Source organism: Gambusia affinis, linkage group LG14 (genome assembly GCF_019740435.1).
Source record: "Gambusia affinis linkage group LG14, SWU_Gaff_1.0, whole genome shotgun sequence".
NCBI classification, from domain to species: Eukaryota; Metazoa; Chordata; class Actinopteri; order Cyprinodontiformes; family Poeciliidae; genus Gambusia; species Gambusia affinis.
In genome coordinates this window covers 7,928,830-7,955,011 of record NC_057881.1, presented here as the reverse complement: position 1 = coordinate 7,955,011, position 26,182 = coordinate 7,928,830, and the positions used below count along the sequence as shown (strand labels likewise).

At 36.2% G+C, this 26,182-nt stretch overlaps 2 protein-coding genes across 2 annotated transcripts in view; both read right to left on the bottom strand.

Annotated features, from left to right (window-relative positions):
- Positions 1–1,670: 1,670 nt before the first annotated feature.
- prrt1 (proline-rich transmembrane protein 1) lies at positions 1,671–19,261 on the bottom strand. Its single transcript, XM_044138103.1, has 4 exons — positions 18,957–19,261; positions 13,062–13,372; positions 11,954–12,145; positions 1,671–8,069 (listed from the first exon to the last, which is right to left on the bottom strand). Exons 1-4 carry the CDS (start codon positions 18,973–18,975, stop codon positions 7,893–7,895), a joined length of 699 nt encoding a protein of 232 aa, XP_043994038.1. The 5' UTR covers positions 18,976–19,261; the 3' UTR covers positions 1,671–7,892.
- Positions 19,262–20,622: 1,361 nt separating this feature from the next.
- The window catches only part of skiv2l (SKI2 homolog, superkiller viralicidic activity 2-like), a 25,780-nt gene continuing 20,220 nt past the window's right edge, over positions 20,623–26,182 (bottom strand). Inside the window, exons 26-29 of the mRNA XM_044138081.1 lie at positions 24,254–24,364; positions 22,815–23,033; positions 22,283–22,423; positions 20,623–21,031 (exon numbers count right to left, since the gene is read on the bottom strand). Of these exons, the coding sequence (XP_043994016.1) occupies positions 20,831–21,031; positions 22,283–22,423; positions 22,815–23,033; positions 24,254–24,364 (672 nt within the window). The 3' untranslated portion in view covers positions 20,623–20,830. The remainder of the gene's footprint in view (positions 21,032–22,282; positions 22,424–22,814; positions 23,034–24,253; positions 24,365–26,182) is intronic.

The following is a 26,182-nucleotide window of genomic DNA, read 5'->3' as shown; positions in this document are numbered from 1 at the left end:
ACCAAATCTGGCCAAGTAGTTTTAGTCGAGTTTCTGGTGCAAAGATCTTAGTACACTTGAAATAAGACAAAACTAACATAAAGATAACTTTTCAACAAGATATAGAAGCTTGTTTTAAGTAAATAATTCCTTAACATTGATGAAAAAGTTCTAGTTCCACTTGTGCCGTTACCTAGCAACGTCTGCCAAGCCCAGCCCGTAACCTAGCAACCCAGTTCTAGTTCCACTGACAGATTATTTCACTAAAAACATGAGGAAAATGTTTTGTATAAACAAATTTACCTGCCAAAGTAACTAGTACTTTTTTTAATCAATATTAATGAATTATTGACTTAAATCAAGCTTTGATTTCTTGCTGATAAATTACTTGTAAGTTACTTTTGTCTTATTTCACATGTATTTACATTACACTTGAAATAAGGTAAAACTAACTAAAAAATAACTCATCAGCAAGAAAGAAAAGCTTGGTTTAAGTCAATAATTCCTTAATATTGATTAAAAAGTACTAGTTTCCCAATGTTGTAAGTGAAATATTCTGCTAATTTAACTAAAATGTTAAACAATTATTTACTTAAAACAAGCTCATATGTCTTGCTGATAAGTTACTTTTGAGTTAGCTTTGCCTTATTTCAAGTACACAAAGTTATGTGACCTAGACACTAGACACAAATACTTAAGATTGTGTGTTTTTGGAGTGTGTTTCTTTGCATTTCTGATAAAAAAGAACCATGTAAAGAGGTTTAAAATAAATAGTAAATTAATTCTTTTTACCTTATGTAAAAAATGTCCAGCTATAAGTGAAATAATCTGCCTATGGAACTAGTACTTAGCTAGTTTTATCTTATTTCAAGAATGCTGAGATATTTACAATAGAAACTAAACAAAAATACTTGGTAAGATTTTATGTTTTTGGAGTGTAAGATGAAAACACTTCTCCAATTTGTAGCAGATGAAGCTTTTTAGACCTATAAACTGAAAACTTCGGGGAGATGATGGACATTTTAATCTATAATTCATTCCATAGAATTTTTTTATCATAATCTTCTTCCATACCTAAATTTGAAATAATCCATTCAAAAGAAAATATCCCGGCTGTCATTTTAAATGTTTGATGTTTCACTTTGTTAAACACCCCACAAATAGAGAGGTGTGCTGCATCACACTTTCATGTTTTGTTTTGTTTTGTTTTTTTCAAATGAAATATTAAAAAAGATTCAGTTAGCTTGCGTTGGTAAATGGAAGATTAAATGAGCTTTCGTGAGTTAAGCGGTGCTGAATGTTTTCGCCCAAGGCCCCAAATAGGCTAGGATCGCCCCTGGGAATAGGACTGACTATCGTTGTTTAGTGAAATTGCTTTTGGAGCCGTTTAAAGTAGCTAATCTTCCACAGAAACAACAAAATCCCATCATTTAAATTCTACAGTGGAAAGATTTGGGGGAAGATAATTATCTCTTCCGTGGTGCAGAAATGTCAGCAGCTGCAAAACAAATAGCCACAGACCTCCTGTGATTAAACGCAAGATTGTGAGAGCTTCTGTGTATCATTCTGTGACAGAGTAGGGAGGAAGAAAAACCGGGGCAACTATAAATAGCATCCCAGTGATGAGGGAGAGATGAGATGCCACAGAGACAGAGGATGGAGAGGTGATGCAGAAACCAGGCACCAAACATTTTGTTCACAAACCAGAATTATTCTTTTATTCATTACTCAAACAACTGAACTCAGAAACAACCAATGCATGTGCAACACAGCCCAAAACATGAGAATAATAAACCCCCACGTTTACACAGGTAGTTTTTGGCTTCTTGAACAAGCAACCCCTTAAAAACTCAAGATAATGAAATAAACAGGGAGTCATTTCTGAGCTGCAGTTACTGTAAAGCACAAAGGGAGATGCAGCCTAATGCCACATAACAGAAGTCTCTATATTCAGCAGACACACACTCACCGCCAAAGCCTTCTTTACAATAATAATACTAAACAGCACTGTGCCTCAATTACGCTGGAACACTGAATATCATTGTCTGTATATAATAGCAGGGCCTGAATTTATCAAACAGGAAAACATGGAAAATAGGTAAAATGCATAAAGATAAAAATGTACACCTGTTCACTATAACTTTAATAAATACAATATAAATCTGAGACTTTCAGAGGTATATTTTATTTGGCTTTCTTGCAGCGATGCGTTGCTAAGCTAATGTAGCTTCAGCTGTTAGCTTTAGCACCAGCTAGTCGTCTATCAAAAATGGATAAAATACAACTGCTAGCTCTAATATGCTGACCAAGACATCATATAACATATTTTAAATAAGTACAAAGATTAAAACAAAACAAAGGGGTGAGAGAAGGCAAGTTAAAAACCGTTTGAGACAGTAAGGCTAGCCTGAGCTAACCTTAGCTAGGCTAACATGTACAGGCTCAATTTAACAGCAACCTTATGGGGTTTTTTGTGCAACAAAACATAATTTACAAAGTGAACATTCACCCAAATGTCCCATTCAGTCAGAGTAATGTCTAAGAAAAGTGAAGGACAATTTAGATGTTGTCTAATTTAATATAATCACAAACCTGTAGAAATTTGTCACTGTAAAATATTTTTATTTTAAGTAAATAAATAGAGAAAAAAAGTAGATGGTAACTTTCTGTTTATTTCTACATTTCCTAGCATGCTAAAACCATTAGCATTCTCTGTAGAACAGTCTGTCATGCTAACAATATAGAGTAAGTTAATCCAAACACCTACTGTCCTACCCATAGGGTTAATATACTGATGTACAGTGCTTTAAAAAGTATTTTCCCATTTTACTTTAGTCTTTAATTACATTGAAATAATTCAGATAATGAAATAAATTCTAACATCAAGTATAATCAGAGTGAATAGTCATAATGAAAAGAAAATTTTTCAAATTATGATTTAATTTAGAAGGGAAAAAAGATTTTCAAACTAATATGAAAAAGTAATTGTCTCCTAAACCTAATAATTTTATTTATGACTAGAAATGACTAAAAATATCCAAATAAATAGTTAGCAAAAACAATTCATGACACTCGTAAAAAAGATAATTTAAACATAAACCCACAACTGATTTTACAAAAGAATAACATTTCTTTTTAAGAATTACAGTACAGCTGCAGGGTAAATCCTTGTTTCTGATTAATAAATGAAGGCCCAGATGTTCCCAGATATACAGAAAATAACACATCGCTATTAATAATACTCTTATTACAAACTACAGCATATACCTTTTTTTTAAATACTGTCTGTAAATTTAAATAACTATAATATTTTTTAAAGTATCATCATCAAAGGGAGAAGCAGAGAAACCATGAGGAGCAGAAGAGATATGTAATAGGTCCATTTATCATTAAATAGGGACTCACAGGGAGGAATAAAGTTTTCATAGAGCAGAAAGTGCTACAACACAATGTAGGCATTAATATGTCCTCTCTTTTACTTGAAACATTCATTTCATAACCCTAAGATAAAAGTTTATAGAGCGACTTCACAGCCACGATACCTTTCAGAGACAACAGCCCAGCTGCTGTTCGGAGCTACATTGTAGAAACGCACACATCTATCCTTAATACTTAGGACAAATGGAAACAAACTGAGGATGACATGCAGGGTTATGTTACCTCATATGTCTACTGCTGTACTAAGAACAGAGTCTTAGAGAGTAAATATTAGATTGCCACAGAAAAAAAAGCTAAAACTCGTCTAAATTACTTGCAAAAAGAATATCTGCAGATCTAATCTGTATATTCTTCCTATCTGTCTCCATTTCTTGTTTTGTTTTTTATGGGGTTTTTTGTTGGAGTAGCTTGTTTACCACTTTGGAAAATACTGCATCACAAACCCATTGAATATTTTAGGAAATGTTCCCCTCAGCAGCTGGGAGCACAGCTACTTTTGCACTAAAAGCCCATTAGCCTAGATTTATATTCATCATGCACTATAAGATCTATAAATGTAAACAGATGTGTCATTTTATCTGGTTACTACAAAGTGCAATATCATCATCATTACCATCACCAGGTACTAACGGTATGCCAATTCAGAGTATCAAGTAGTTGCAACGACTCACTACAGATTACAGCAGACAAGGTTGATGCAATGGTCAGGATTAAATAAATGAGAAAATAAATAACATATAAATAAATTTTAAAACATATAATTTATAATAGTGCTATCTCATCTGGCATTTAATATGGAAATTAAAGCTAAGTTTGCTGACAGCTAACATCAGAAAGTATTCACAACTTCTCTTTTTCTCCACATTTTGTCACAGATTTAGCCAAAAACCAAACTAAATATAGTTTACTTTATAAAAAACTAATAACAAAAAACAAAATAAGGGGGAAACGTGAGTTTAGACATTTTTGATAGTTTATAAAATGTGCATTTTGTTATTTGAAACTAAATTCTCTGGTCTGATGACACTGAAATTAAACTTTTTAGAATCATGTGTGGACAAAAACAGCAACTGATAATCACACCATCCTACCAACACGTTTTTAGTTGAAGCTAATGCTAAATTGCTAACTTCTATTCAAATTATATCGGTCATTACAACCCTTTAGCACCAATTTAATATTAATACTGTAATTTACATATTCTACAATACCTTTGTGTTGATATCTTGTTCTCCTCTGTCCGTTTTTGTTTATGTAAACTTCTTGTTTTAAATAAATAAATCGGGGTGGGGGGACAGTCAGGAGAGGAAACGGTGTTCTGTCAGAGTAGCATACACGCAGTGAGTACGCATGCGTGCACATGCGCATTAAGAGGCCCGCGACATTTACAGTAGCTGTCAGTTCAGTTTATACACAAGATACAACAAAAAATATTTCAAGTTTTTAATAATTAGATGGATATATATGCATTGTTGAGGTTTCTAATTGTATTTTCTAGCCGCAGCTACAGCCAACTACAAAAGACGGCCCGTATAAAACTCGCCTCCCTGTTCGTTGATGATGATCTGAGTGGTTAGCCGCTAAGTCAGGATGTCATACAGCTGTTAATAACAAAGTATACGACGATCTAACTTCAACGTCATGGTGTTATCCTGCTGATTAAATAAAAGCATATGGTAATAATAACAGCGCTGTTCCGTCGATCTCACAGAACAACGGAACTTCTGTCTAAACAGTTTTCTTCCACTCGGTCGGCAAAAAATAAAAAGTTAAAGTGCCCACTATCGTCACCTACTGGTATCAATAAATAATTACAACTACAAAAATCTTGTATTCTTTCACAGAAACGAGTCACTTTGAGAATATTTAACAAAGTAATACATGGTCTTCACTCACTTCAAAATAAGAGCATGAATACCAATATTTGAACAATTACTAACAGTTGGTAACCAAAACCCCAACACTGATGTTGAATTTTATCCAACTGAACCCTTACAAAATAGACAAGCACTATGTGATTTAAAATTTATCCCGAAGTATAAATGAAAAAAATTATCTATGCTATTAGTGTGTTAGCAGAAGTGTGTCCACCAATGGTTCTTACACTGCTAAAATGTCCAACCAGATTTAAATCCAGGATGTCAATTCAACATGCCTGTCCACCTGTACTTACCTAAAGAGGATCTGCAGAGAAGAATAGTAGAAAATACACAACAAGCCAAGCTTGTGGAGGAGTCAATAGGACTCAAGTCAAGAGGGCGTGAAGGTGTGTTAACTGCCAAAGGTGATTAAACCAAAAATTAAGCTACAGATCTGAATATATATTGACTTACTACCTTTAATTTTTTAACATTTATTGTTTAAACTTACAAAAATGACTGAAAACTTGTATTCATCTTGTCATGAGTACATCATGTAGGGTATCTGGTGTTGCTCTATGACTTCATATTTTTGTGTTTGTATGATGTAAAGCACTGCTTTGTTGCTGAAATGTGCTATAAAAAGAAAGAAAACAAATTACACCAAAATCCATAAATAAAAAATAGAAAAAGTGATGTGGTGTGAATACTTTCTGGTGATACTGCATGTTGGGCCTCATCTGTATTTTTAACCGGCCTGGGACTCACAATGGGCCAATGCAACCAGTGTCGGTAAAACCAGTTATAAGTCTTAGTTGGAACACAAATGAGTATCATTTTAAATTATCCAGCTCATCTGAGACCCGTATGGGTCCCGATTATTACCCAGAGTTGAACTGCCTCTAACTCATTTGAAGGAAACATTACGTAACCAAAGGACACTGCATCTGAGATCCATTATTTAATTACTAGAATGGGTCCCATGCACAACGATAGTCGTATAAATGCATAGTGGCCAATCCATCTTTACAAATTAGTGCCTTGTGAAGCAGAAAACCTTTATAAAAACAAATAAAAACTATTTCATGCTCCAAAAATGATGCATTATGCACTGGGAAGGACTAAAAGGGCATTTGTCTAACTTACACTGCAAAAACACAAAATCCTACCAAGTATTTTTGGTGAGATTTCTTCTGCAAATTACAGGTAACTTTTTAGCAAGATATAAGAGTTTGTTTTAAGTCAATAATTTCTTAGTATTGATGAAAATGTGGTAGTTTCATTGGCAGGTTGTGACAAAAATGTCTTCCTAAAAGTGTAATAATCTGCTAATGGAACTAGTAATTCTTTATCAAAATTAAGGAATTCTTTAGAATTTTATATACTAAAAACTCACCTGTTTGGAGATGCTTTTTAACCAAAATTTAAAAAATGCTAACCAGCATTCTGATTTGTAAAGACTTGGCAAAACGTAATGTTGAAATTGTTGCTCTATGACTTCATATCACAAAGTGCTTTATGATGTAAAGCACTTTGAGCTGCCTTGTTGCTGAAATGTGCTATATAAATAAACTTGATTGATTAAAACAAGCCAATACATCTTATTGAAAAGTGATAGAATTAAAATAATAACCTATATGAATACTAATCATTATATTTAAGGACTGTTAGATTCTGTTTCTGGAATCTCTACCTTGTGAAAGATGTCTGCAGGAAACTGATAGGCGTGCCAGACTGGAAGCAGGTACCAGCCACTCTGGAGCCAAAACTAAGAGATGCTCTTAGTAAAACACCAAAAGGCTAAAGGACAAAGGTTATGACCCAGGAACATGGGAACTGCGCTTGAGACCTCACATGCAGAAAGACAGCAGATTCATTGTATAGAAAGATTCATGATTGTGTGTTAGCAGCCGTGTTTTGTCTTCCCCGTCCCTTTTACAACCAAACTAGCTAAATGTAAATCAGGGTGTCGTGATTGCAAAATAAAGGAGAAGAAAGAGAGGATTCTCAGAGCGAGTTTGGAGACTGAAGCAAACCCTCTTCTTATTTTCTCTCCTTGCTTTCTCATTGATTGAGATTTAATCAGTTGTCACTCTTCTTTGTGTCTTTGTGTCAAAGTGTTATAGGGTTTGAACCTGACAAAAAGTGACTTGTAAGGTAGTTTTCTCTTATTTCCAGTGTACTAAGATATTTACAGTAGAAACTAGACCAAACATACTTGGATTTAGTGTTTTGCAGTGTAATAAATGAACGTTGTGAGTCGGTTGGTGAAATATTAAACACACAGTGACTTACAGTTTGTTACCTAACTGCATCAATTAGCAGCACACAAATGGATCGCGAACACAAGGTTTGTCTCCATCCTCCAGCTCATACTTTTAATACGAAAGCAAATATTAAGTGGTCATTCTGGACCTATTTAACAACCACTTGCTATTTTTGGTCATTGGTGGGTGTTTGATAGAAGCAGGTTAGGTCTTTAAACTCTGTGGGTAGCTGTACAGAAAGGGCCGACAAGCAGAAGCAGTGCATTTTCCTTCTCCCCCTCCTAACCAAGCGATTGACAGTAGTTAGATAGATAATATTTAGACGCTCTAGTTGGGAAAGCGGGACCGGTTAGGGGTCCCAGTCGTCGTCGTGATGCTGCGAGGCTATGATGACTACCACGGTGAGGATGGTGCAGAGCACCAGCGAGGCAATGCCCACGGCCAGGCTGATGAAGGAGAAGTTGCGGGCCTCACGGGACGCTATTTCCGCAGTCACCATGTCCCCTCGGGCTATCGCCATGCGCACCTGAGCAGTGGACAGAGAAAGAGAGGCGAAATGAGCGAAGCACGTTGTATAACGAGACGGTGCATGAGTGGGAGCAAGACATCACCATGTATGGATCGATTTCACTGCAGCACAGGCTGCATGTGCAGGAAGAGGCCGCTGCATGCAACACAAACACAAAGCACACAGCAGCAACAGACCCGGCTCCACAGACATTTTGCTGCGGGGCAATCACTTATTTAGGGAGGGGGCACAGAAAATAAGTATTTAATTTAATATAATTACATAAACAAACATTTAACTTTCAAATACAATACCCATTTTGCTTATTAATACAAAAAAAACTAATTAAAAATACTGAGTTATTATGATAAGACTTTCATAAACATTAGCTCATATGTTGCAGAAATCTAAGAATCTAATGTTTCCAATCACCGAGTCTATTTCTTTAAATGCAAAATCAATCTGCTTACGTAAGAGTATCAATAGTTCATAATATTACTATTAAAAGTGCAGTGCAGTAAAACTACTCGTATACAGACCCGGTCCACAGGAATTTTGCTGGGGGGCAATGACTTATTTTGGTGGGGGAGGAACAGTAAAACTGGCATTTAATTTAATATAAATAGATAAACATATAACTTTCAAATAAAACATCCATTTTGCTTATTAATACAAAAACTAATGATGTAAACTGTGACGTGTACAAAATGTTGAGTAATTATGCTCAGATTTTTAGAAAAATTAGCTCATATGTTGCAAAAATCTAATGTTTCCAATCTCTGATGTCTATTTCTACCTAAACCTCAAAGTCTGCATTTTAGCTATTTTTGATTATTTTAGCTGTAAAAATTACAGATAATGTTCTAGGAGAGAATGATTTCACCCATTTTGCCAGAAATCATGGAAGTTTCGATGTGTATCAGTTATTCACAATTCACTCTATGATGAAATAGTGTAATAGTTTTAAATGAAGAAAAACTGAATTTGATTTGAATTAAAACCAAATATTGCAGATATTCAAGAACAAAGCACTTTGTATTTTAAATGCAAAACTATTAGTAGTAGTGTTAGTAGAAGGAATAATGTCACTATTACTATTACTAAAATTAAAAAGTACAGTACAGTAAAACTTTTTTCTCCCCCCAAAATTACTCAACTATCCACTTCTGAAGACAGCAAAAAATTTGTAGCCTGTTATTGCTAACTAACTTAACACATATTGTCACGGAATAACTAGCTAACAGCTTATTACGCTACTTACTCTGTTTGTTTAGAGAAAACTGTGCAAAGGTTATTTTTCTTTTAATGGTTTTTTGTCATGATTTTAATTTCTAACACACAGGCGTTCAGATCTGCACAGCAAAATGTCTCGGCTGCTAACCCACCGGAGCTAGCATCTTAGCCGCTCATGTTGCGTTTAAAGACGGCTCGGAAAAGCACGTTACCACATGTTAGCAACGGATTAAGCAGTTGTAACGGCTGAAAATAATGCGGGGAACAGGTACGGGAAAGTGCGGGCGCCCTTTCTGTTTCAAATCGAGAAAAAAATAATAGAAGGTTGGAAAAAGATAAATAAATTAATTAAACAGCTTCGAGGTTAGGGTGGGCACGGCTGACTGTGTGCCCGCCCATGCCGCCGGGGCTGAGCAGCAGCCACACATACTGTACCTCTCGGACCGGCGCCTCCACGGCCTGTCAGCTCTGCTCAGCTCACAGCCAACTGAGCGGGCCTGGAGGACAAAATCCATTCTGTCCCGTTGCACTGACAGTGGTGCGGTTACGTAACGTGGCATGTTGAGTGCATGTTGGTCAGCCCGGTTTACCGTCACACAGATGGAACAACAGGACTCATTAAGTGTGAGGAGAGCCACCGCAAGGAGCTTTGATCAGCGCATCCTCCATGGAAAAACACTGGTACACAGCTCTAACTGAAACAGCTTCCGACCTTATCCTGCTCCAAACACTTCATGTATTTTGTTTTGCAGCGTTCCCCAACTTTTGGATGGTTTTACAGCAGAGGTGTCAAACTAATTTTTGTTTTGGGCCAAATTAAGATCATGAATGCTCTTAAAGGGCCGGTTGTGCCAGAATGTATTGATAAAACCTGTTAAAAATATTAATAAATTCTTAAAATGAGAGAACGTTGAATATCTTTCCAGTCCAACCATAATTTTGCTTTTGTTTTTATGATTTTTTTGCAATAAAACTCACTCTGGGGCAGTGTTTGTGGTACCAATTTGGAAATATTAGTGATATTAGCGCTTGTTTATGACTTTTTATTACTCAGCGTACAGATCTATAATCTGACATCAGTTAAGGTTGAGGCAGCTGTTTAATAAGTAAAAGTTTTTGATAAAAACCTGCAATAAATTGTGTTAGTGCAAAAAAGTGCGTGTATTTGTTGATTTTGAGTGAATTTCCATAATAATTCTCAAGAAACTGAAGGGACTTGATATAATTTGGTACTAAACAGAAAAAAACTGCATTTGTTTGATTGATTACATTATATTTAAACAGACCTAAGGTTTAGTCTAGGTTGTAGAGGGTCACATAAAAATCTACGGCGGGCCAGATTTGGCCCACGGGCCTCAAGTTCGACACCTGTGTTTAATAGGAGTAGAATGAGAAATTTAGAGCAACTGGATTTAGGCCATCCTCACAGAAAGTGGATTGATTTTAAGAGATCTTGACCTATTAAGCTTCTTTAACAGGTTAGTATCAGTAAATGGGCTACACAAAACATATTTATTTAAATTTCTTTTGCACAAAACCATTCTTAGATATTAAATAAGATTTTAGTCTGTTCAATTCCTTGCAGAATGAGATGTTTTAGGGCGTTTTATCACTTTAAATACAAACAAGCAGCTGCTGGCCACGCTGCCCCCAACTCAACTTTGTGTTCGCATGTGAAAATGGCTGCACAATTACACAACCATATATCTTTGAAAAGCATTAGTAGAGCCTTCTGCACAACCAACAAGAATGCAGCAAGTGGTTTCTGACTGGTAAGCCAAAAATAAAGCACTTGTTTTTTCCAGCAGACATTGATGAGACAAGACAAGAAAACATGAAATATAAGATGTGCAGAAATCACACAGAAAAGCTAGCTAGTTTGCTAGCCAGCTAGCAAGGGTATGCTAATAGCCTCAACTGCCTTGAGTCACAGAACATATTGACAAAGTCTATGTGCAACTCAAAAAGACTATGCATAAATAGTGACTAGGCCTGTCACAATACCAAATTCTGCTGGACAATAAATTGCCACAGAAGTTATTGCGATAAACGATAATATTGTTGTTTTGAGATGATTTTCAAGTAATATAATGGAATAACAATGCAAGAACAAATTCTCAAAGATTGATAAACTTTAAAATCTTATCAAAATTTGACACTGGAACTGGAAGACATTTTAAATATCCAAAATAAATAAACAAAAACAACAAATAAAATTAACTATGAACAACTGTTCTTCAAAAAAGAGCTAATTGAGACCAAAGCACCAGACTGAAGACTTTTATCATCCTGCTTTTGGTAGAAAAGAGAGAAAAGTGGCAATAATTGAGCTTATTATAATTTAGCAAATGATTAATTGATTTGCATATTGCGACAGGGCGACTCATGAAAAAATTGTAACTCGTGATTAATGTATTTAAGCCAAATTATATTTTTCTTTTAGAAATCTCAGACATTTCAAGGCCTTCATTTTAAATACATAAATTTAAATATTTTAAAGACTCCACGGACACATTGTGAAGTCAAAGGCCGGACAATATTTTCCTTACTTTGTGCTTCAAGTTGTTTCCACAAAGTCAAAGAAGTGCATCCAAAATGTCTTTATCTGCTAAAGTATTAGCAGCTCCTACTACTCTCACATAAAGGTACAGTAATAAAATGAGATTTACCTTCACTGCCTTGATGATGGCGATGATGCCTGTAGGCCAGAAGCAGCACACGGTGGTTAGCACGGCAATGGGCAGGTAGTCGTGGGGCGGCCGGCGGTCCATCAGGGTGATGCTGGGGGGCATCTGCATGGGGTGGATCTGGCCTGGGGGGATCCCCGGGTGGCTTCCTGCTGCTGGCATGTAGGGCTGACCCTGAGCGGACCGGAACATGGAGCGGTTAGATGATTGAAATTGAAGCTTAAAGCAGCGATGGCAAACCTTTCCCATTGTAGAATTCAAGACCTTTTCAAGGGTTTTCAAGGTAAATTTCCAAACTTTTCAAATTCAATTCAAAATCCTAATTCAAAAATACTTTATTGATCCGAAAAGGAAAACTAAATGTTGTTGTAACTCATAATAAATCAAATTCTTGAATTTGAATTAATATGAGTAGATAGTTATAGCTGCTAGCAGGAAATGTCTCCTGTAGCAGTCTGTAGTACAGTGATTTTTGAAGGAACCTCTGACTGAAGACATTCTCCGGTACGACAGAATTTTAGAGCCATATTAAGAAAAAAAAAATAAAATAAAAAACAAAATTCTGAGAAAAAAGTCTTAATATTAACACTTTATTCTCTTAATACTACAAATTTATTCTCATATTATTCCAACTTAATTCTTGTACCAGTTTTTTCTCGTAATTTTATGACTTCTTTCTTGTAGTTCAAATATATATATATATATATATATATATATTTAGCTTGGCCCTAATAATTTGGAGATCAAAACAATACGAATAAACTGAAAAAGGCAGTTTGCTAACTACATAATATAATTTATAAATGTTATTAATGATATATTTGTACTAAAATTATTGGTGATGATGATGATGACAAAAAATTAGCAGGACATTCCACAAACTAAATGCTGATCAAAATAAAACTTGCAAAGATTTTCAAATAAGACTCACTCAAAACGTCAAATATTTCTGGTTAGGATAAGCAAAAGTTATTAAAAATAAACTTTTAAAACTGCCTCAATGCGGAACCATTAATCCTGAAGTTTATACAAATAAAACAAAAGTTAGAAAAAATAAATCTGAGAGTTTCGGAGTCGGTCCGTGACTCACCGACGCCATGGGATAGACGGGAACGTAAGCGGTGCATGGCTGCAGCTGCAGCGGGTAGCCCGGGTGGATGTACCCCACATGCGGGTGCTGCATGGCGCCTCCGGGACCCTGGGTCTGCACCGTGTAGCCCTGCGCGGCGCTCGGAGCCCCGTAGTGAAACGTCGTTTCTTGGAGGTATCCCTCGGACCCCGAAGGCGGCGGCGGAGCGGGATAACCGGGCTGGGCGCCCGGCACGGCGGTCATGTTGGGATCCGGGGGTCCAGGGAGGTACGGGGGCGGCTGCATGGTCTGGCGGCCGGAGTCGTCGAGTCCTGAGAGCAGGACAGCGACGGTTAACAGACACGATGTGATGTGACTCGACTAAATGTTGTATGGGGCTAAATTGGTGCCACAAAGTTTGAACAAAAATGTTCGCCTTGAAACTGGAAATAAACATTTGAAACAGAAGAGTAAACTTTTAAAACTGAAAAATAATTTTTAAACTGAAAAAAGATTTGAAACTAAAAAATAATTTTGAATTTGGAAAAACTGAAAAGCAATTTCAACACTATTATTATTTTTTTACTTTTTTCATTTTCAAAAGTGTTGTTCAATTTGAAATAATTTTTTTTCTCCAAATTATTTTTCAGTTTCAAATATCTGTCAGTTTTTTTTATCTGGTTTCAAAAATATATTTTTGTTTCAAAACAAACATTTCTGAGCAAATATTCTGGCCTAAGTAGTTGTGAAAGAAATGTTCACAAAAAATAAAGCTGAAAAGCAATTTTGACGCCATTTCTCAGATATTCCTTTTCCAATTCAAACTTTTATTTTTCAGTTTCAAAATAGTTTTTCAGTTTTACAGTTTTAGTATCAAATTTCTATTTCAGTTTCAAACTTTTTTTAGTTTCAAAAAGTATTTTTCAATTTGAAATTATTTTTCCATTTATTTTTGTCAGTTTAATTTCTTCTCAGTTTAATATTTTTGTCTTTCATCTATTTTCAGTTTCACAATAAACATTTATAAGCAAAAATTATCGCCTAAGGAAACGCTCACAACTACTTTTCACATTTTTTTTTCAGTTTTAAAACACTCTTTCAGTTTCACATTTTTGTAATATCAAATTTCTTTTTCAGTTTCAAATCTTTTATTTTTTTTTCCAGTGGAGGGAATCAAGCAGAATTGTGCAAGAAGGCTGTATATTCTCCAACCTGCTCCATCTCTGCATTAATGATGACAGCAGTCGACATTTCCACACCTCAGAATGAAGACGATGAAACAAATACTCTTTTCATCTCTGTTTATCGTCAGTCAGGCATGTGGCATTTCATCATGGAGAAGCTTGTCTGCTTTCCCCCACCTGTGAGTTCTCTCTGTGTTTGTCAGAAAATGACTGATAATGTCGTGTTTTCACAGCATAAAGGGGGGCTGAGATGATACTGCCTGACAGGGACATGAGGAGGGAAGTGAAGGGGGAAACAGGTGGATGCTGGATGTTGAACCGAGCAGCTGCACTGCAGAAACACAGAATCACAAGTATTTTTCCTCTATGTCTAGTGCAAATATCTTAAAACATTTGAAATAAGACAAAACTAACTTTCAAGTAACTTTTCAGCAAGATATCGGAGCGTCATTTAAGTAAATAATTCCTTAACGTTGATTTTTTTTTAAAAAGTACTAGATCCACTAATAGGGCTGCACAGTGGCGCAGTTGGTAGAGCTGTTGCCTTGCAGCAAGAAGGTCCTGGGTTTGATTCCCGGCCGGGGATCTTTCTGCATGGAGTTTGCATGTTCTCCCTGTGCACGGTGGGTTCTCTCCGGGTTCTCCGGCTTCCTCCCACAGTCCAAAAACATGACTGTCAGGTTAATTGATTTCTCTAAATTCTCCCTAAGTGTGAGTGTGTGTGTGAATGGTTGTTTGTCTTGTATGTCTTTGTGTTGCCCTGCGACAGACTGGCGACCTGTCCAGGGTGACCCCCGCCTCTCGCCCGGGACGCAGCTGGAGATAGGCACCAGCAACCCTCCTGACCCCATTAGGGTAGAAGGGTGTTCAGATAATGGATGGATGGATGGATGGATAGATCCACTAACAAGGCATTTTTTTCAATATTACTTAAAACAAGTTCTTTTATCTTTCAAGTAACATTTCAGCAAAATAAGGGCTTGTTTTAAATCAATAATTCCCTAATACTGATGAAAAAGTATCAGTTCCACTGACAGATTATTTCACTTATGAGAAAAAAGTTTTAAGTAAAATAATCTGCCAATGGGACTAAAACTTTTACATCAATATTGAGGAATTATTGACTTAAACAATCTTGAAAAAGTTACTTGTAAGTTAGCTTGTCTTATTTCAAGTGCAGTAAGATATTTGCACTAGAATCTAGACCAAAATACTTGATAAGATTAGGTGTTTTTGCAGTCATTAATTTCTGAATATTAAATTTAAAAAGGAGCTTGTTCCATTGGCAGATTATTTCACTTATAGCTAAAATTTTTTCCCCATATCATAAATGAATCTAATCTGACAAGAACTAATCCATTTTCATCGATACTAAGGAATTATTGACTTAAAACAAGCGCTTATATTTTTTAAAAAGTTACTTGTTAGTTTGTTTTGTCTTATTTCAAGTGTAGTAAGATATTTGCAATAGAAACTAGACCAGATTTTGTGTTTTGCAGTGACAACTCTCGCTTTATGTAAAGTTCCCTTAACAAGAAAGAAGTGGACCAGAAACACAAAGAGACACCTAGAGAAGGTTACAGACGGGACAAGCAGTTTATTTGCAAAAGCAGCCAGAGGCATATTTATTCCCATGTTTCTCAGAAGATTTGAAGGCTTACAGGAACGACGGGCAACAAGAGGCAAAACATTTCTCACATGACGTCCGTGTTCACGTGAAATAATCCACTTATCCTGAAAAACAACCTACGCTGTTAAAAAATGTTCTGATATCTAACAATATCAATTTCCAATGAACAATTACAAGAAAGTCAGTCTGCTTACAACCAAAGCATTAAGATATTATGCTGCATCTTTGGCAGAATTGTCTGTAGGTTTGCAAAGGAGGAGATAAGACAAAACCAACTTCCAAGTAACTTTTCAGTAAGAATTATCAGCTTGTTTTAAATCAATAATAATTTAATATTGATATTCAAAAGGGTAATGGTTCCACTAACAGATTATTTCACTTATAACAAGATATTTTTCCCATGTTAAAAGTTAAATAATCTCCCAGTAGAACAAGAACTTTTTGCAGAGTAGGCAGCTTGATTTTGGGATGTAATATGTTGATCGAATGATTGATTATAATAAAATAGAACAATACGCCATAATATGTTGATCTATTTGTGACAAACTATACTTGTAGTGAGTTTGATCAATTTGAGAGAAATGTTTGGGTCGAAGCGTTAAATCTGAGTGTTGCAGCTGATTTTTTCAAAATTTAAACTTATTAATTTGGGACTAAAATGTTTTCTATAGTGACATTTTTAGAACATCTAAATTTTGTACAAAGTCAGTTAAGCAGTGCAGATTTAAAGCTGCTGCTTTTGTAGTTTTTACTACAAACGTACCAATAGTCTAATCTGACTGAGTTTCAAATATTTCACACTGCAAATATTGTGTGAAATATTACTATTAATAAGTAGTATTATTACTAGTAATAATACTACTTATTACAAAGTAAGTAGTAGTTTCTAGTGCAAATGTCAGTACACTTGAAATAAGACAAAAATAACTGACAAGTCATTTTTCAGGAGCTTGTTCTAAGTCAATAATTTCTTATATTAATTCAAATGTATAGTTCCACTGGCAAATTATTTCATTTATGAGAAAAATGTCTTATAAGTTAAATAATCTGCCACATTCTGGAACTAGTGGCGTAGAGTTTCTCTAGATCTCGCTATGACATTAATGCTTTAATCCCAGAAACGTTATTGTAATGACAGAAGTCCGACTTTGTAATTGTCTTTATGTGTCTTTGAAGGTTCATCACTCCATCTGGGTTTGCTACCTGGTCACTTTAGTTTCCAGGTAGCAAACTAAAGTGACCTGGATAAAATTAAATTAATGTCTAAAAACTGTTTCAATGAAGTAAAATAAGTGAAATAATCCCTTTTGAAAATTAAGGGATTACTGATTTAAAACAAGCTCCTATCTTACTAAACGTAACTTGTAAATTCATTTTTGTCTTATTTCAAGTGCCAGGATATTTATACTAGAAACTAGATAAAATGAATAAATATATAAAGCTTGCTGGGATATTAGTATTTTATTCCTAGAAATGATAGAAGACCGACTTTATAACTGCCTTTATGTGTCTGTGAAAGTTCAGGACCTGATCACTATAGTTTCCAGCTGTTACAGAAGGCTGTTTTTAAAAGAAATTAAGTGGAAAAATAACTAGTAGTCCCATTAGCAGATTATTTCACTTACAAAAAGGCATTTTTCCCAAGTAATAAGTGAAAAAATCTGACAGTGAAACTAACCTCTCAGAAAATCAATGTAAGGAATGACTGACTTAAAACAAGCTCCTATATCTTATTAAAAAGTAACTTGTAAGTTAGTTTTGTCTTATTTCAAGCACTAATGAATTGGAAACTAGACTCAAAAGTACAATAAATAAACATCAAAGCTTGCTGGGATATTAGTTTTTTTAATCCTGGAAATGATAGAAGACCGACTTTGTAACGGTCTTTATGTGTAGCTATTTGGAGATTAATGACCTGATCACTATAGTTTCCAGCTGTAATAGAAAGTAGTTTGGTTTTTTTTTTTATCTCCAAAAAGTATTTTAGTGATGTAAATGATGTGATGTAGGAATAGCCAATTAGCAGCTGCCGCTAAATGTGGATCCTAAATAAACTAAACTAAACCAAACAGTCATGACTCGAAGAAAAGCATCACATACAGAAGTGAAAAAATACGTACTAGTTCCACTGGAGGATTAAAGGTATTTTCCCTAAATAATAAGTAAAATAATCTGCCAGTGGAATTGGAAAGTTTAAACATCAATGTTAAGAAATGACTGACATAAAACAGCCCATATAGCTTATTAAAATGTAACATATAAGTTAGTTTTGTCTTATTTCAAACACTACTATATTTATACAAGAAACTAGACCAAAAATAGATTAAATAAACATGTTAAACTTGCTGGGATATTAATCCTTTAAACCCAGAATTGAAAGAAGACTGACTTTGTAACTGTCTTTATGTGTCTTTGGGAACTGATCAGGAACTGATCTCTACAGTTTGTAGCTGTAGCTAATAGAAAGTAGTTTGTTTGTTTTTTTAATTAATTTCTAAAACTATTTTGATGTGAATCGTATAATGTAGAGCCAATGTAACAAACAGATTATTTCTATATTGCTGCTGCTCGTCCTTTGTTTCCATCCTCCTCCGTATCAGATCCAGTTTTCAGTCCAGTTTATTCTGGATGCAAAACTCCGTGTCCGCTCTCAATATTAGATAAAACTATGGCTGCGAACCCACAGCTATTACTGTCATTATTTATTTATTTATTATTGATTAATTAGCGGAGGCACGAGCAAGTAAAGGCACGCGCATGCAGAGGACACCCACATCAAACAGTGTGGGGAGACATACGTAAGCTTGTGCGTAATGATGGAAATGAGAGATTAAAACTGAGGTTTTATGTATTTTAACGCCACATTCTGGATGGTTCATGATGAAATACGGGTGGAATCGTGTCGCCGGGGTGGAAATGACCCGAAACTACCCTGACGGGGGCACTTTTAACAGTGATAATTAGAGGCCCTGCGGTGATTTTCTCCCCCTCATGCTGCACCCACACAGCGGCGCATCCTCCCGCTGAAAGCAAGCAGCTCGGGATGGAGCAAAAAATGTGAACAAATCTCACAAAAAGAGAAAAAATGCGTCTCAGTCTTACCGTGTTTTTCAGACGACATTCCTCCCGGTTTTCTGCGCGTCCCCTTTAGTCGGATGTTTCACTCCAGCTGCTGGTAATTAAAAATAAAAATAAAAAAATCCCCTCCTCCTTTCGAAGATATTAATTCTCCAAACGCGTTAAACCCATCTTCAGGATGTCTTCATCTTAAAAACGAGCTCGGTTTGAAATAAACTCGAGGAGTTTTTATTTTTAACGGCGTTTGAATCCTCGGTGTCGCTCCGCTGCTCCGCTGCGTGTGGCTGCTGCTCTGATAAGGTTTCTTCACCAACACGTAGCTGTATATTGAATTAATGAAACACAAAACTAACCTCGTCTTAAAGCGACAGCCCGAAATGTGGGCTGGAAGTGAGCCGGCACAAAGCAGAAGCGAACTGAGCGGCAAAGAGCTTTAAAAAAAAAACAAAAAAAAAAACGATAGAGAATATATATATATATATATATATATATATATATATATATATATATATATATATATATATATATATATATATATATATATATGCTTTGGCAGAACCAAAAATCCAGATCTGTACCACTAAATATAAAAAATTTCCGGCAAAAAAATTTCAATAAAAATATAAGATAAAAAATAACTGAAAATGTTATAATATTTTTGGCTAATTTGATCATTGTTTATCAAAAGTAATCCTTTATTACAAACATGCGGAAATGTTTGTCTGTATTCTGAAAGTCTAAGTTCCGGTGTTTCCACACAAAATAAGTTTGTTCACAAGATAACTCATTAAATACATCATCCTACCTCTTCCTGTTGTCTTCCTCTTCATGGTTTTCTCCAGTAGCAACATCCTGTTGATGTTGACTTGTGTGATGACAAAATTGTTTCCAATGTAGTTTTGTGAAATAAACTTTGATATGGCCAAAATAACTCTCATTAAAGTGACAAAACTTTATCAAACAATTTCAAAGTTAGTTTCTGTTAAGCTAATTTATTTTCAAAATGTGATTTTGCACCACTTGTATGGTCAATGTAAACACAAAAATCACAAAAATGAGGTAAAGCAACAAAAGGAGGACTGCGATTGTTCATCATTCTTTCGACCAAATATAACATTCTAATTAAAAATCCTTCTTAATTAGCCTTACAGAACACTAAATTTTTCAGCAAATCAAGCTTTTGGGTTTTAATTGGCTGTAAGCCAGAAAATGTAAAAGTAGCTAAAATAAACTCTTGAAAAATATAAATTTAGTTAACTACATAATGTAATTTGTTGTAAATGGTACACTATGGATTTTTCAATCCATTTTGTTTTTGACAATCAACCTGCCAGGGGACTAAATATGAAAATCAGCCCTTGTGGCTAAAGCTGCCCTATTTACATGGTTGTTTTAATGTACTTATGTTGGCTAATAAGTGCCATGACTCATGAAATACATTGAAATAGAATAAAACAAAATAAAAAAAACCATTGGATTTTACTTACTAGAGTTGTAGAATTAACAGGAAGGGGGGGCCCAAAATCCAATTGTGCCTCAAGCCCTGTATAATTTTTCACCGGCCCTGCTGAAACATCCTTTTTATTCTTATTGATATATATGATTAATTTCTCTTCTCACAACCTCAATTTTCCCCCTAAATAATCTCGACAACAAATATAAAAATATACATAAATAAATGAATCATGTAAGCAGTTTAGGAACAGATTTTAATTCTGTACAATAATTTACAAAACGTCATGTCCTTTTCCCAAAGTGTTTGGTCTGTTTGTTAAAATCTCTCCCAGATTTCCATGTAAACATCAGCTAGCTTCCACTTTCTTTAGGCACAAACATTCCTGTTACTTGTATGTCCAGTTTCTACATGATTGGCTCGTCCTTCCTTCAGGTTTGTTTTCTCAGTGGGTGTAGAGGGAGGCGGTGAAGACGATGTCCCTGCGGATGGCCAACGAGGCTTTCTCCATCTTGCTGCCCAGGACAGAGTCTCCCACGATGCGGGCGGCCTGCCGCACCTCCTTCAGCACCTCGTCCAGGCGCTGGATGCAGCGGACCACCGTGCCCTCCTGCACGTCTGTGAGCAGCGCGATCTCAGCAAACGGCTGCAGGAGGACAAAGAATCAGTCAGTGGAGCAATTGATCAATAAATCAATAGGTAGATTATTGTAATGGAGCATACAGGTGCGATGATATAACTAAATATGATTCAAAAGTACTTTATTTATAGTCCAGCTGTAGTTAATGTAACATCATTAGGTAGGGCTGGGAGATGTGGCTTAAAAACAACATTCAGATTCTGTTTTTATTCTAATCAATTTTATTTTCGCTTGTTTCCTTTTCTATGACCACGGCCATGGAAAAAATAACAATAAGAAAACAATAGCGTCAATATAAAAAAAATACAGTAAAAATTTCTTTAAAAGTAATAAAATTCTGAGAATAAAGTCATAATATTGCAATAATAAAGTATAAAAAATATGAGAAGTCATAATATTGCTAGAATAAATAAAAATATATGAGAATAAATATAAGGTTAAAGTCATAAATTGCAAGAGTAAAGTAAAAAAAAAAATAAGAGTATAAAGTCATAATATTATGAATTTCCCAATACGACATTATGTTCATATTATTATGCCTTTATTCCCGTACCACCCTAAGAACATTTGCTTAACAAGTTGAGGCTTCAGGTGTTTTCACACCTGGTGGTCCGGTAGATTCAGTACGACTGGGGACCAAAATTGCAACATTTGTTACATTTTCAGCTGCTGTGGTTCTTTTTTAAGTTGCGCTGTCAAACAAACCATTTGAAAACCTGTTCCCCTCCTCGCCTGAGGTGGCACTGCAGTAAGTACCACTGAAGGAAACAACACAGAAACCTCTGAAGAACAAATGAGCGCAACTTTCTTCTTCATGAAATGTAAACAACGATTGGGTAGCGTGAGATTTTTGTACGACTTTTCTTTAGTCTTTTCCAAAAAACCACGAGCCATTTATCCTACAACACTAGATTATTGTGTTTGTTAGGTTGTATTTACCCAGAATGCCCTGCTTTTGGAGTGACGTAAGAACTGGTCTGCTTGGGATTCATAAATCCGTTCAAATTACGTCAAAGTTCAATTCAACAGCTTAGACGTAGGTTTTTAGGCGTATAAGAGTTAGTTTTTTTCAGAATTTGATTGCACATTTACACCTCCATAAACAAATCAAACGCTCCTTCAATTACTAGAAAACCCCAAGAGATGCATCAGGCTTTACTGGTTTCAAATGAACAACTTTTACAACAGTCGGAAGCCGCAGTTAGCATGAAATGTGGTGTAAAAGTGAGAAGTGGGTCTCAAGGTGGACATCCTCACCATGCCTCTGGCCCAGCAGTACACCACCTCAGTCAAGCCGAACTTGAACTGGCCTACAAACTCCTCGGCCGTCTGTGCTATCCCACACTCCCGCTGCAGCTGCCCGATTCGCTGGGCCACCGACAGCACGCGGTCGATGCTCTGGAAGGAGAGAAACAAGACAAAGTGGATAAAACCTGTCAGACCCACCAGACTCTACAAGCTGCTCCTGGGTGTCAACAGGAGGATCTTCTTCCAGGAAATCTGTGTTTTTTTTCTTCCAGATAGCGACTCAGGTCATCACTAATTTAAGCTCCTGTAAAGCTCTTTCATGTCAAGGTTGTTCCCGACAGAAAGTGATTTAATACGTGACCCGGTCTGAGTCAGGAGACGAGGCCTCGCTGTCCTTTCTGTAGGATGTTTTGTATCAGGTCAACCCAGCCTTACATAAAATGAGTCACTGCTGCGTCTCTGCAACACGTCGCTTCATTAACTACTACTTTCTGTGACGTGCAGGGAGCAGAGCCCGTCTCCTCCTCCTCCTCTTCCTCACCTCCTTCAGAGTGCTGGTGATGTGCGGCTCCGTCTGTGTGTTCTGAGTGAAGACCAGGCAGGACAGCAGGGCGGCGCTCTCTTCGGGCGCCAGCGGGCTCAGGACGTTCTCGAACAGCAGCTCGGTCAGAAGCAGCTCGTGGCTGCTGATCTGACAGGCCACTCGGCCTTTGAGCTGCACCGCGCCGCTGCTGTCGATGTACTGCAGCGACTGAAGGACCTGAGGGCCACAGAGCAGGAAGATGAACAAACCTGGTCAAGATCAAGACTGATGAACGACTGCAGGACTGAATCCCAAGAGATGATTCACCAATGTTAAGGCTAGTTAGCAAAGTCACAGATGGCAGCTTTCCTGTAATGGTAAGTCGCTTTTCCACCATTAGCACATAAAGTAGCATGTACAAGAGGTTGATTGACCGCGCTACCCTCCTTCTGGCTCTGACTGGTTGTTTTTGAAAGAGAGTGGTGCATATTTGAAAACCACAAAAGTACCAACTGGAGGAAGTTAAAGAGATCGATCTTTTGACAGATCATCTGTCCTAAACCACGTTGTCACAACATGGTGACAGTTTTAACAAATATCGATTAAATATATTTGTGTACAAGTTACATACTGCAGCTTTAAATCCAAACAGTCAGCTGCTGGCCACACCCCTCCACCCCCAACTCATCATTTACACTCACATGTGAAAATGGCTGCCAATAGATGTACAGTTATACCACCCCACATCTTTGAAAGGTATTAGTAGAGCCTCCTGCACAACCAACAAGAATACTGCAAGTGGTTTCTAGATGGTAAATCAACAACAAAACACTTTTCTTTTAGAGCAGCCATTGTACAGCGCATACAGAGGTAAAACCAGCTGACCAAATGTGCTGGAGCTCTGCTTGGGTTGCTACGTAACAGAGTTGGGTTGCTAAGTAACGCCAAATGTGACTTGACTTAATTGGTAGTTTCTAAAACAGAAATGCATCAACTTATTGTAAAAAACAGCTAAGTGTTTTTTTTAATGCTTGAGTTGTTTCTAGGAAGTGAAACACAAACGGAAACAAAAAAACGTGCAAAATGTGAATTTTGCATAATAGATGCCCTTTTTAAAGCCACATGTTAGAGGAAAGGAAAGTATGGAAGTATTTTTGGTGCAAAAGTAGTTATGCCTTGTAACGGTGTAGTTAAAATCAAAGAAAAAAATCCTGTAAGAGTTTTGTAAATGTAGTTTTTTCTTTCTTTCAATTCTTTCAATCACCTCTTAAAAGTTTTAAGTAAAAAAAAAAAACTTTCACGCTCTCATTTTAATTTCCTAGTCAAAATATGATAAAACGTGATCAATTTCATGGTGAGTAACTATTTCCTTCAAACTTCAGCCTTCAACACAGTTGCCTTTCACTATTTGATCAACTTTTAAAGACTAAACAGAAACTCTGTGGGAAGATCCAAACCTTGATCCTCTGGTGGTACTCAGGCAGCAGCATCAGGGACTGGTCCGATACCAGGAACAGAAGCCGGTCCAGCTCCTCCTGAACGCTCATCCTCTCCTTAATACGAGCAAACTGGAACAAAAACAAAGCAACCAATCAGATGAACCGTAAAACAGAAAACACTGCAGAAATAATCAGACTTTGAAGCAACATGTTTTATACAAATGGTAAAAAAAAAAAAAATTCTCTTTCTGTTTTAGCTTTTCACGATTTGAGACGTAGTAAAACATGAGATATTTACAGTGTTCTATGTTATTTAATTTGAACTTACTTATTAGAGAAAAATGAGGCCAAAATGGAAACTCTAAATCTAAATACACTCCTGTTCCTACAAGAGGATTTAAACAAAGTATCAATAAGAGTAAAAATATGCTTCAATAATTAATCAGTAGGTGTGAAAGACTGATTGCTATCATTTGTTTCACCTTTTTATATTCTAATGTGATCTTCATATTGATATTAGTAAAAACAAAAACAAGAAAAGATCTGTGAAGGCTTGTACACTGCAAAAATACCAAATCTTACCAAATATTTTTGGTTTAGTTTCTAGTGGAAACATCATAATACACATATAAAAATGACCTTTACATATAGTAATAAACATTTCCACACATCACCTCCGATGTCCACCGGACTCTCAGTTGCGCCATGTCAACTGTTTGGGAGTCCCCTCCGTTCTTACGTCACCGCGCTTTCTGATTGGCTACCTGTCACATTCAACAGGCTCCGTTCTCGCTAGTCAGGGAAAACCCCACAGGCTGCGGGCCAAGACAATGTTGAATATGCCTGATTTTTAGAGAGGGCATGTTCAACACACCACACACTGCAGGACGTTGTAAGATTATCATAAAGGGAAAATCTTGGCAAAAAATAAAAAAGGCTTTAGCTGGAACACCTACTTATCGTAACACCGCATTATCTGATGGTAACCCCCACTCTCACCCCCCCGGGTCCACAGTACTAAAACCGGTTGGGGACCACTGGTTTAGGGTATGGAAACTAGCCTTAAACTACGGTTTACTTTCATTCCTCATGACTGCACAAACATCTCTCATTATTCATCCACACAGCATTAATAAGCAGATAAAACCCAGAATATTGACTGAAGACATGAGGACAGATAAGAGGAGGGTGTGATACGAGAAGTTAGAGCCTTTTATTATGCAGCGTAATGAGAGAGGTGGCTCAAAAGACACACAGTGCGTGTGAGTCAGTGTTCAACCGAGGCTGTAGGTTTAATTATAGAAACGGGTCACATTCTTATATCTTATCTCCTTACTGAAGCTGCTTGTTTTGAGAGCTTAGAAGCAGATGTTTAAAGCTAGAATTTGATATTCTTATGAAGCTAGAGAAGAAACTGACGGAGAGCCGAAAGGAAAACTGGAGCAGGGATAAAAATGAAACAAACAGGGCGTGCTATAAAACAAGGGTCTTATGTGGAGCAGTGGTGTTAATTAGCTTTTAAATATTCTGTTCTCATTAATACCACTTTGTCTTGTATTTGTTGTTCCTCTCAAAAATATAAACAAGAGGCGGAAGATTATTATTAAACTAGCGATGCGAGCAAGCCTGTTGGAATAAGCAATTATATCAATTAAGTGCATGGAAAATTAAAATGAGCTCAATTTTCCTTCTGATGATTAATATTTTCTGAAGGGCAATTTTCTTTACAGACATACCATAATCAATTTTGTTTATGGTTTTGGTTTTAAGTGGTTTTTATTTCTGTCATGTTTTATTTTGGATGTTTAAAATATCTTCAAATGGCAATCAACTAACAATAAAACTTTCTCTTGTAACAATAAAGGCAAATTTGTTCATAATATGCTGGATAAAAAAATAGTTTTGAGTCAGTTGTATTAAATACTAACTGAGTAAACAAAACATTGA

Bases quoted from the DNA above. Each gene is read 5' to 3' on its own strand.
- prrt1 (XM_044138103.1), bottom strand. The intron at 12,146-13,061 runs GTGAGTCACGGA...CGGTCCGCTCAG, and splicing joins CCGTCTATCCCATGGCGTCG to GGTCAGCCCTACATGCCAGC. The intron at 8,070-11,953 runs GTAAATCTCATT...TCCACTGCTCAG, and splicing joins CCATCATCAAGGCAGTGAAG to GTGCGCATGGCGATAGCCCG.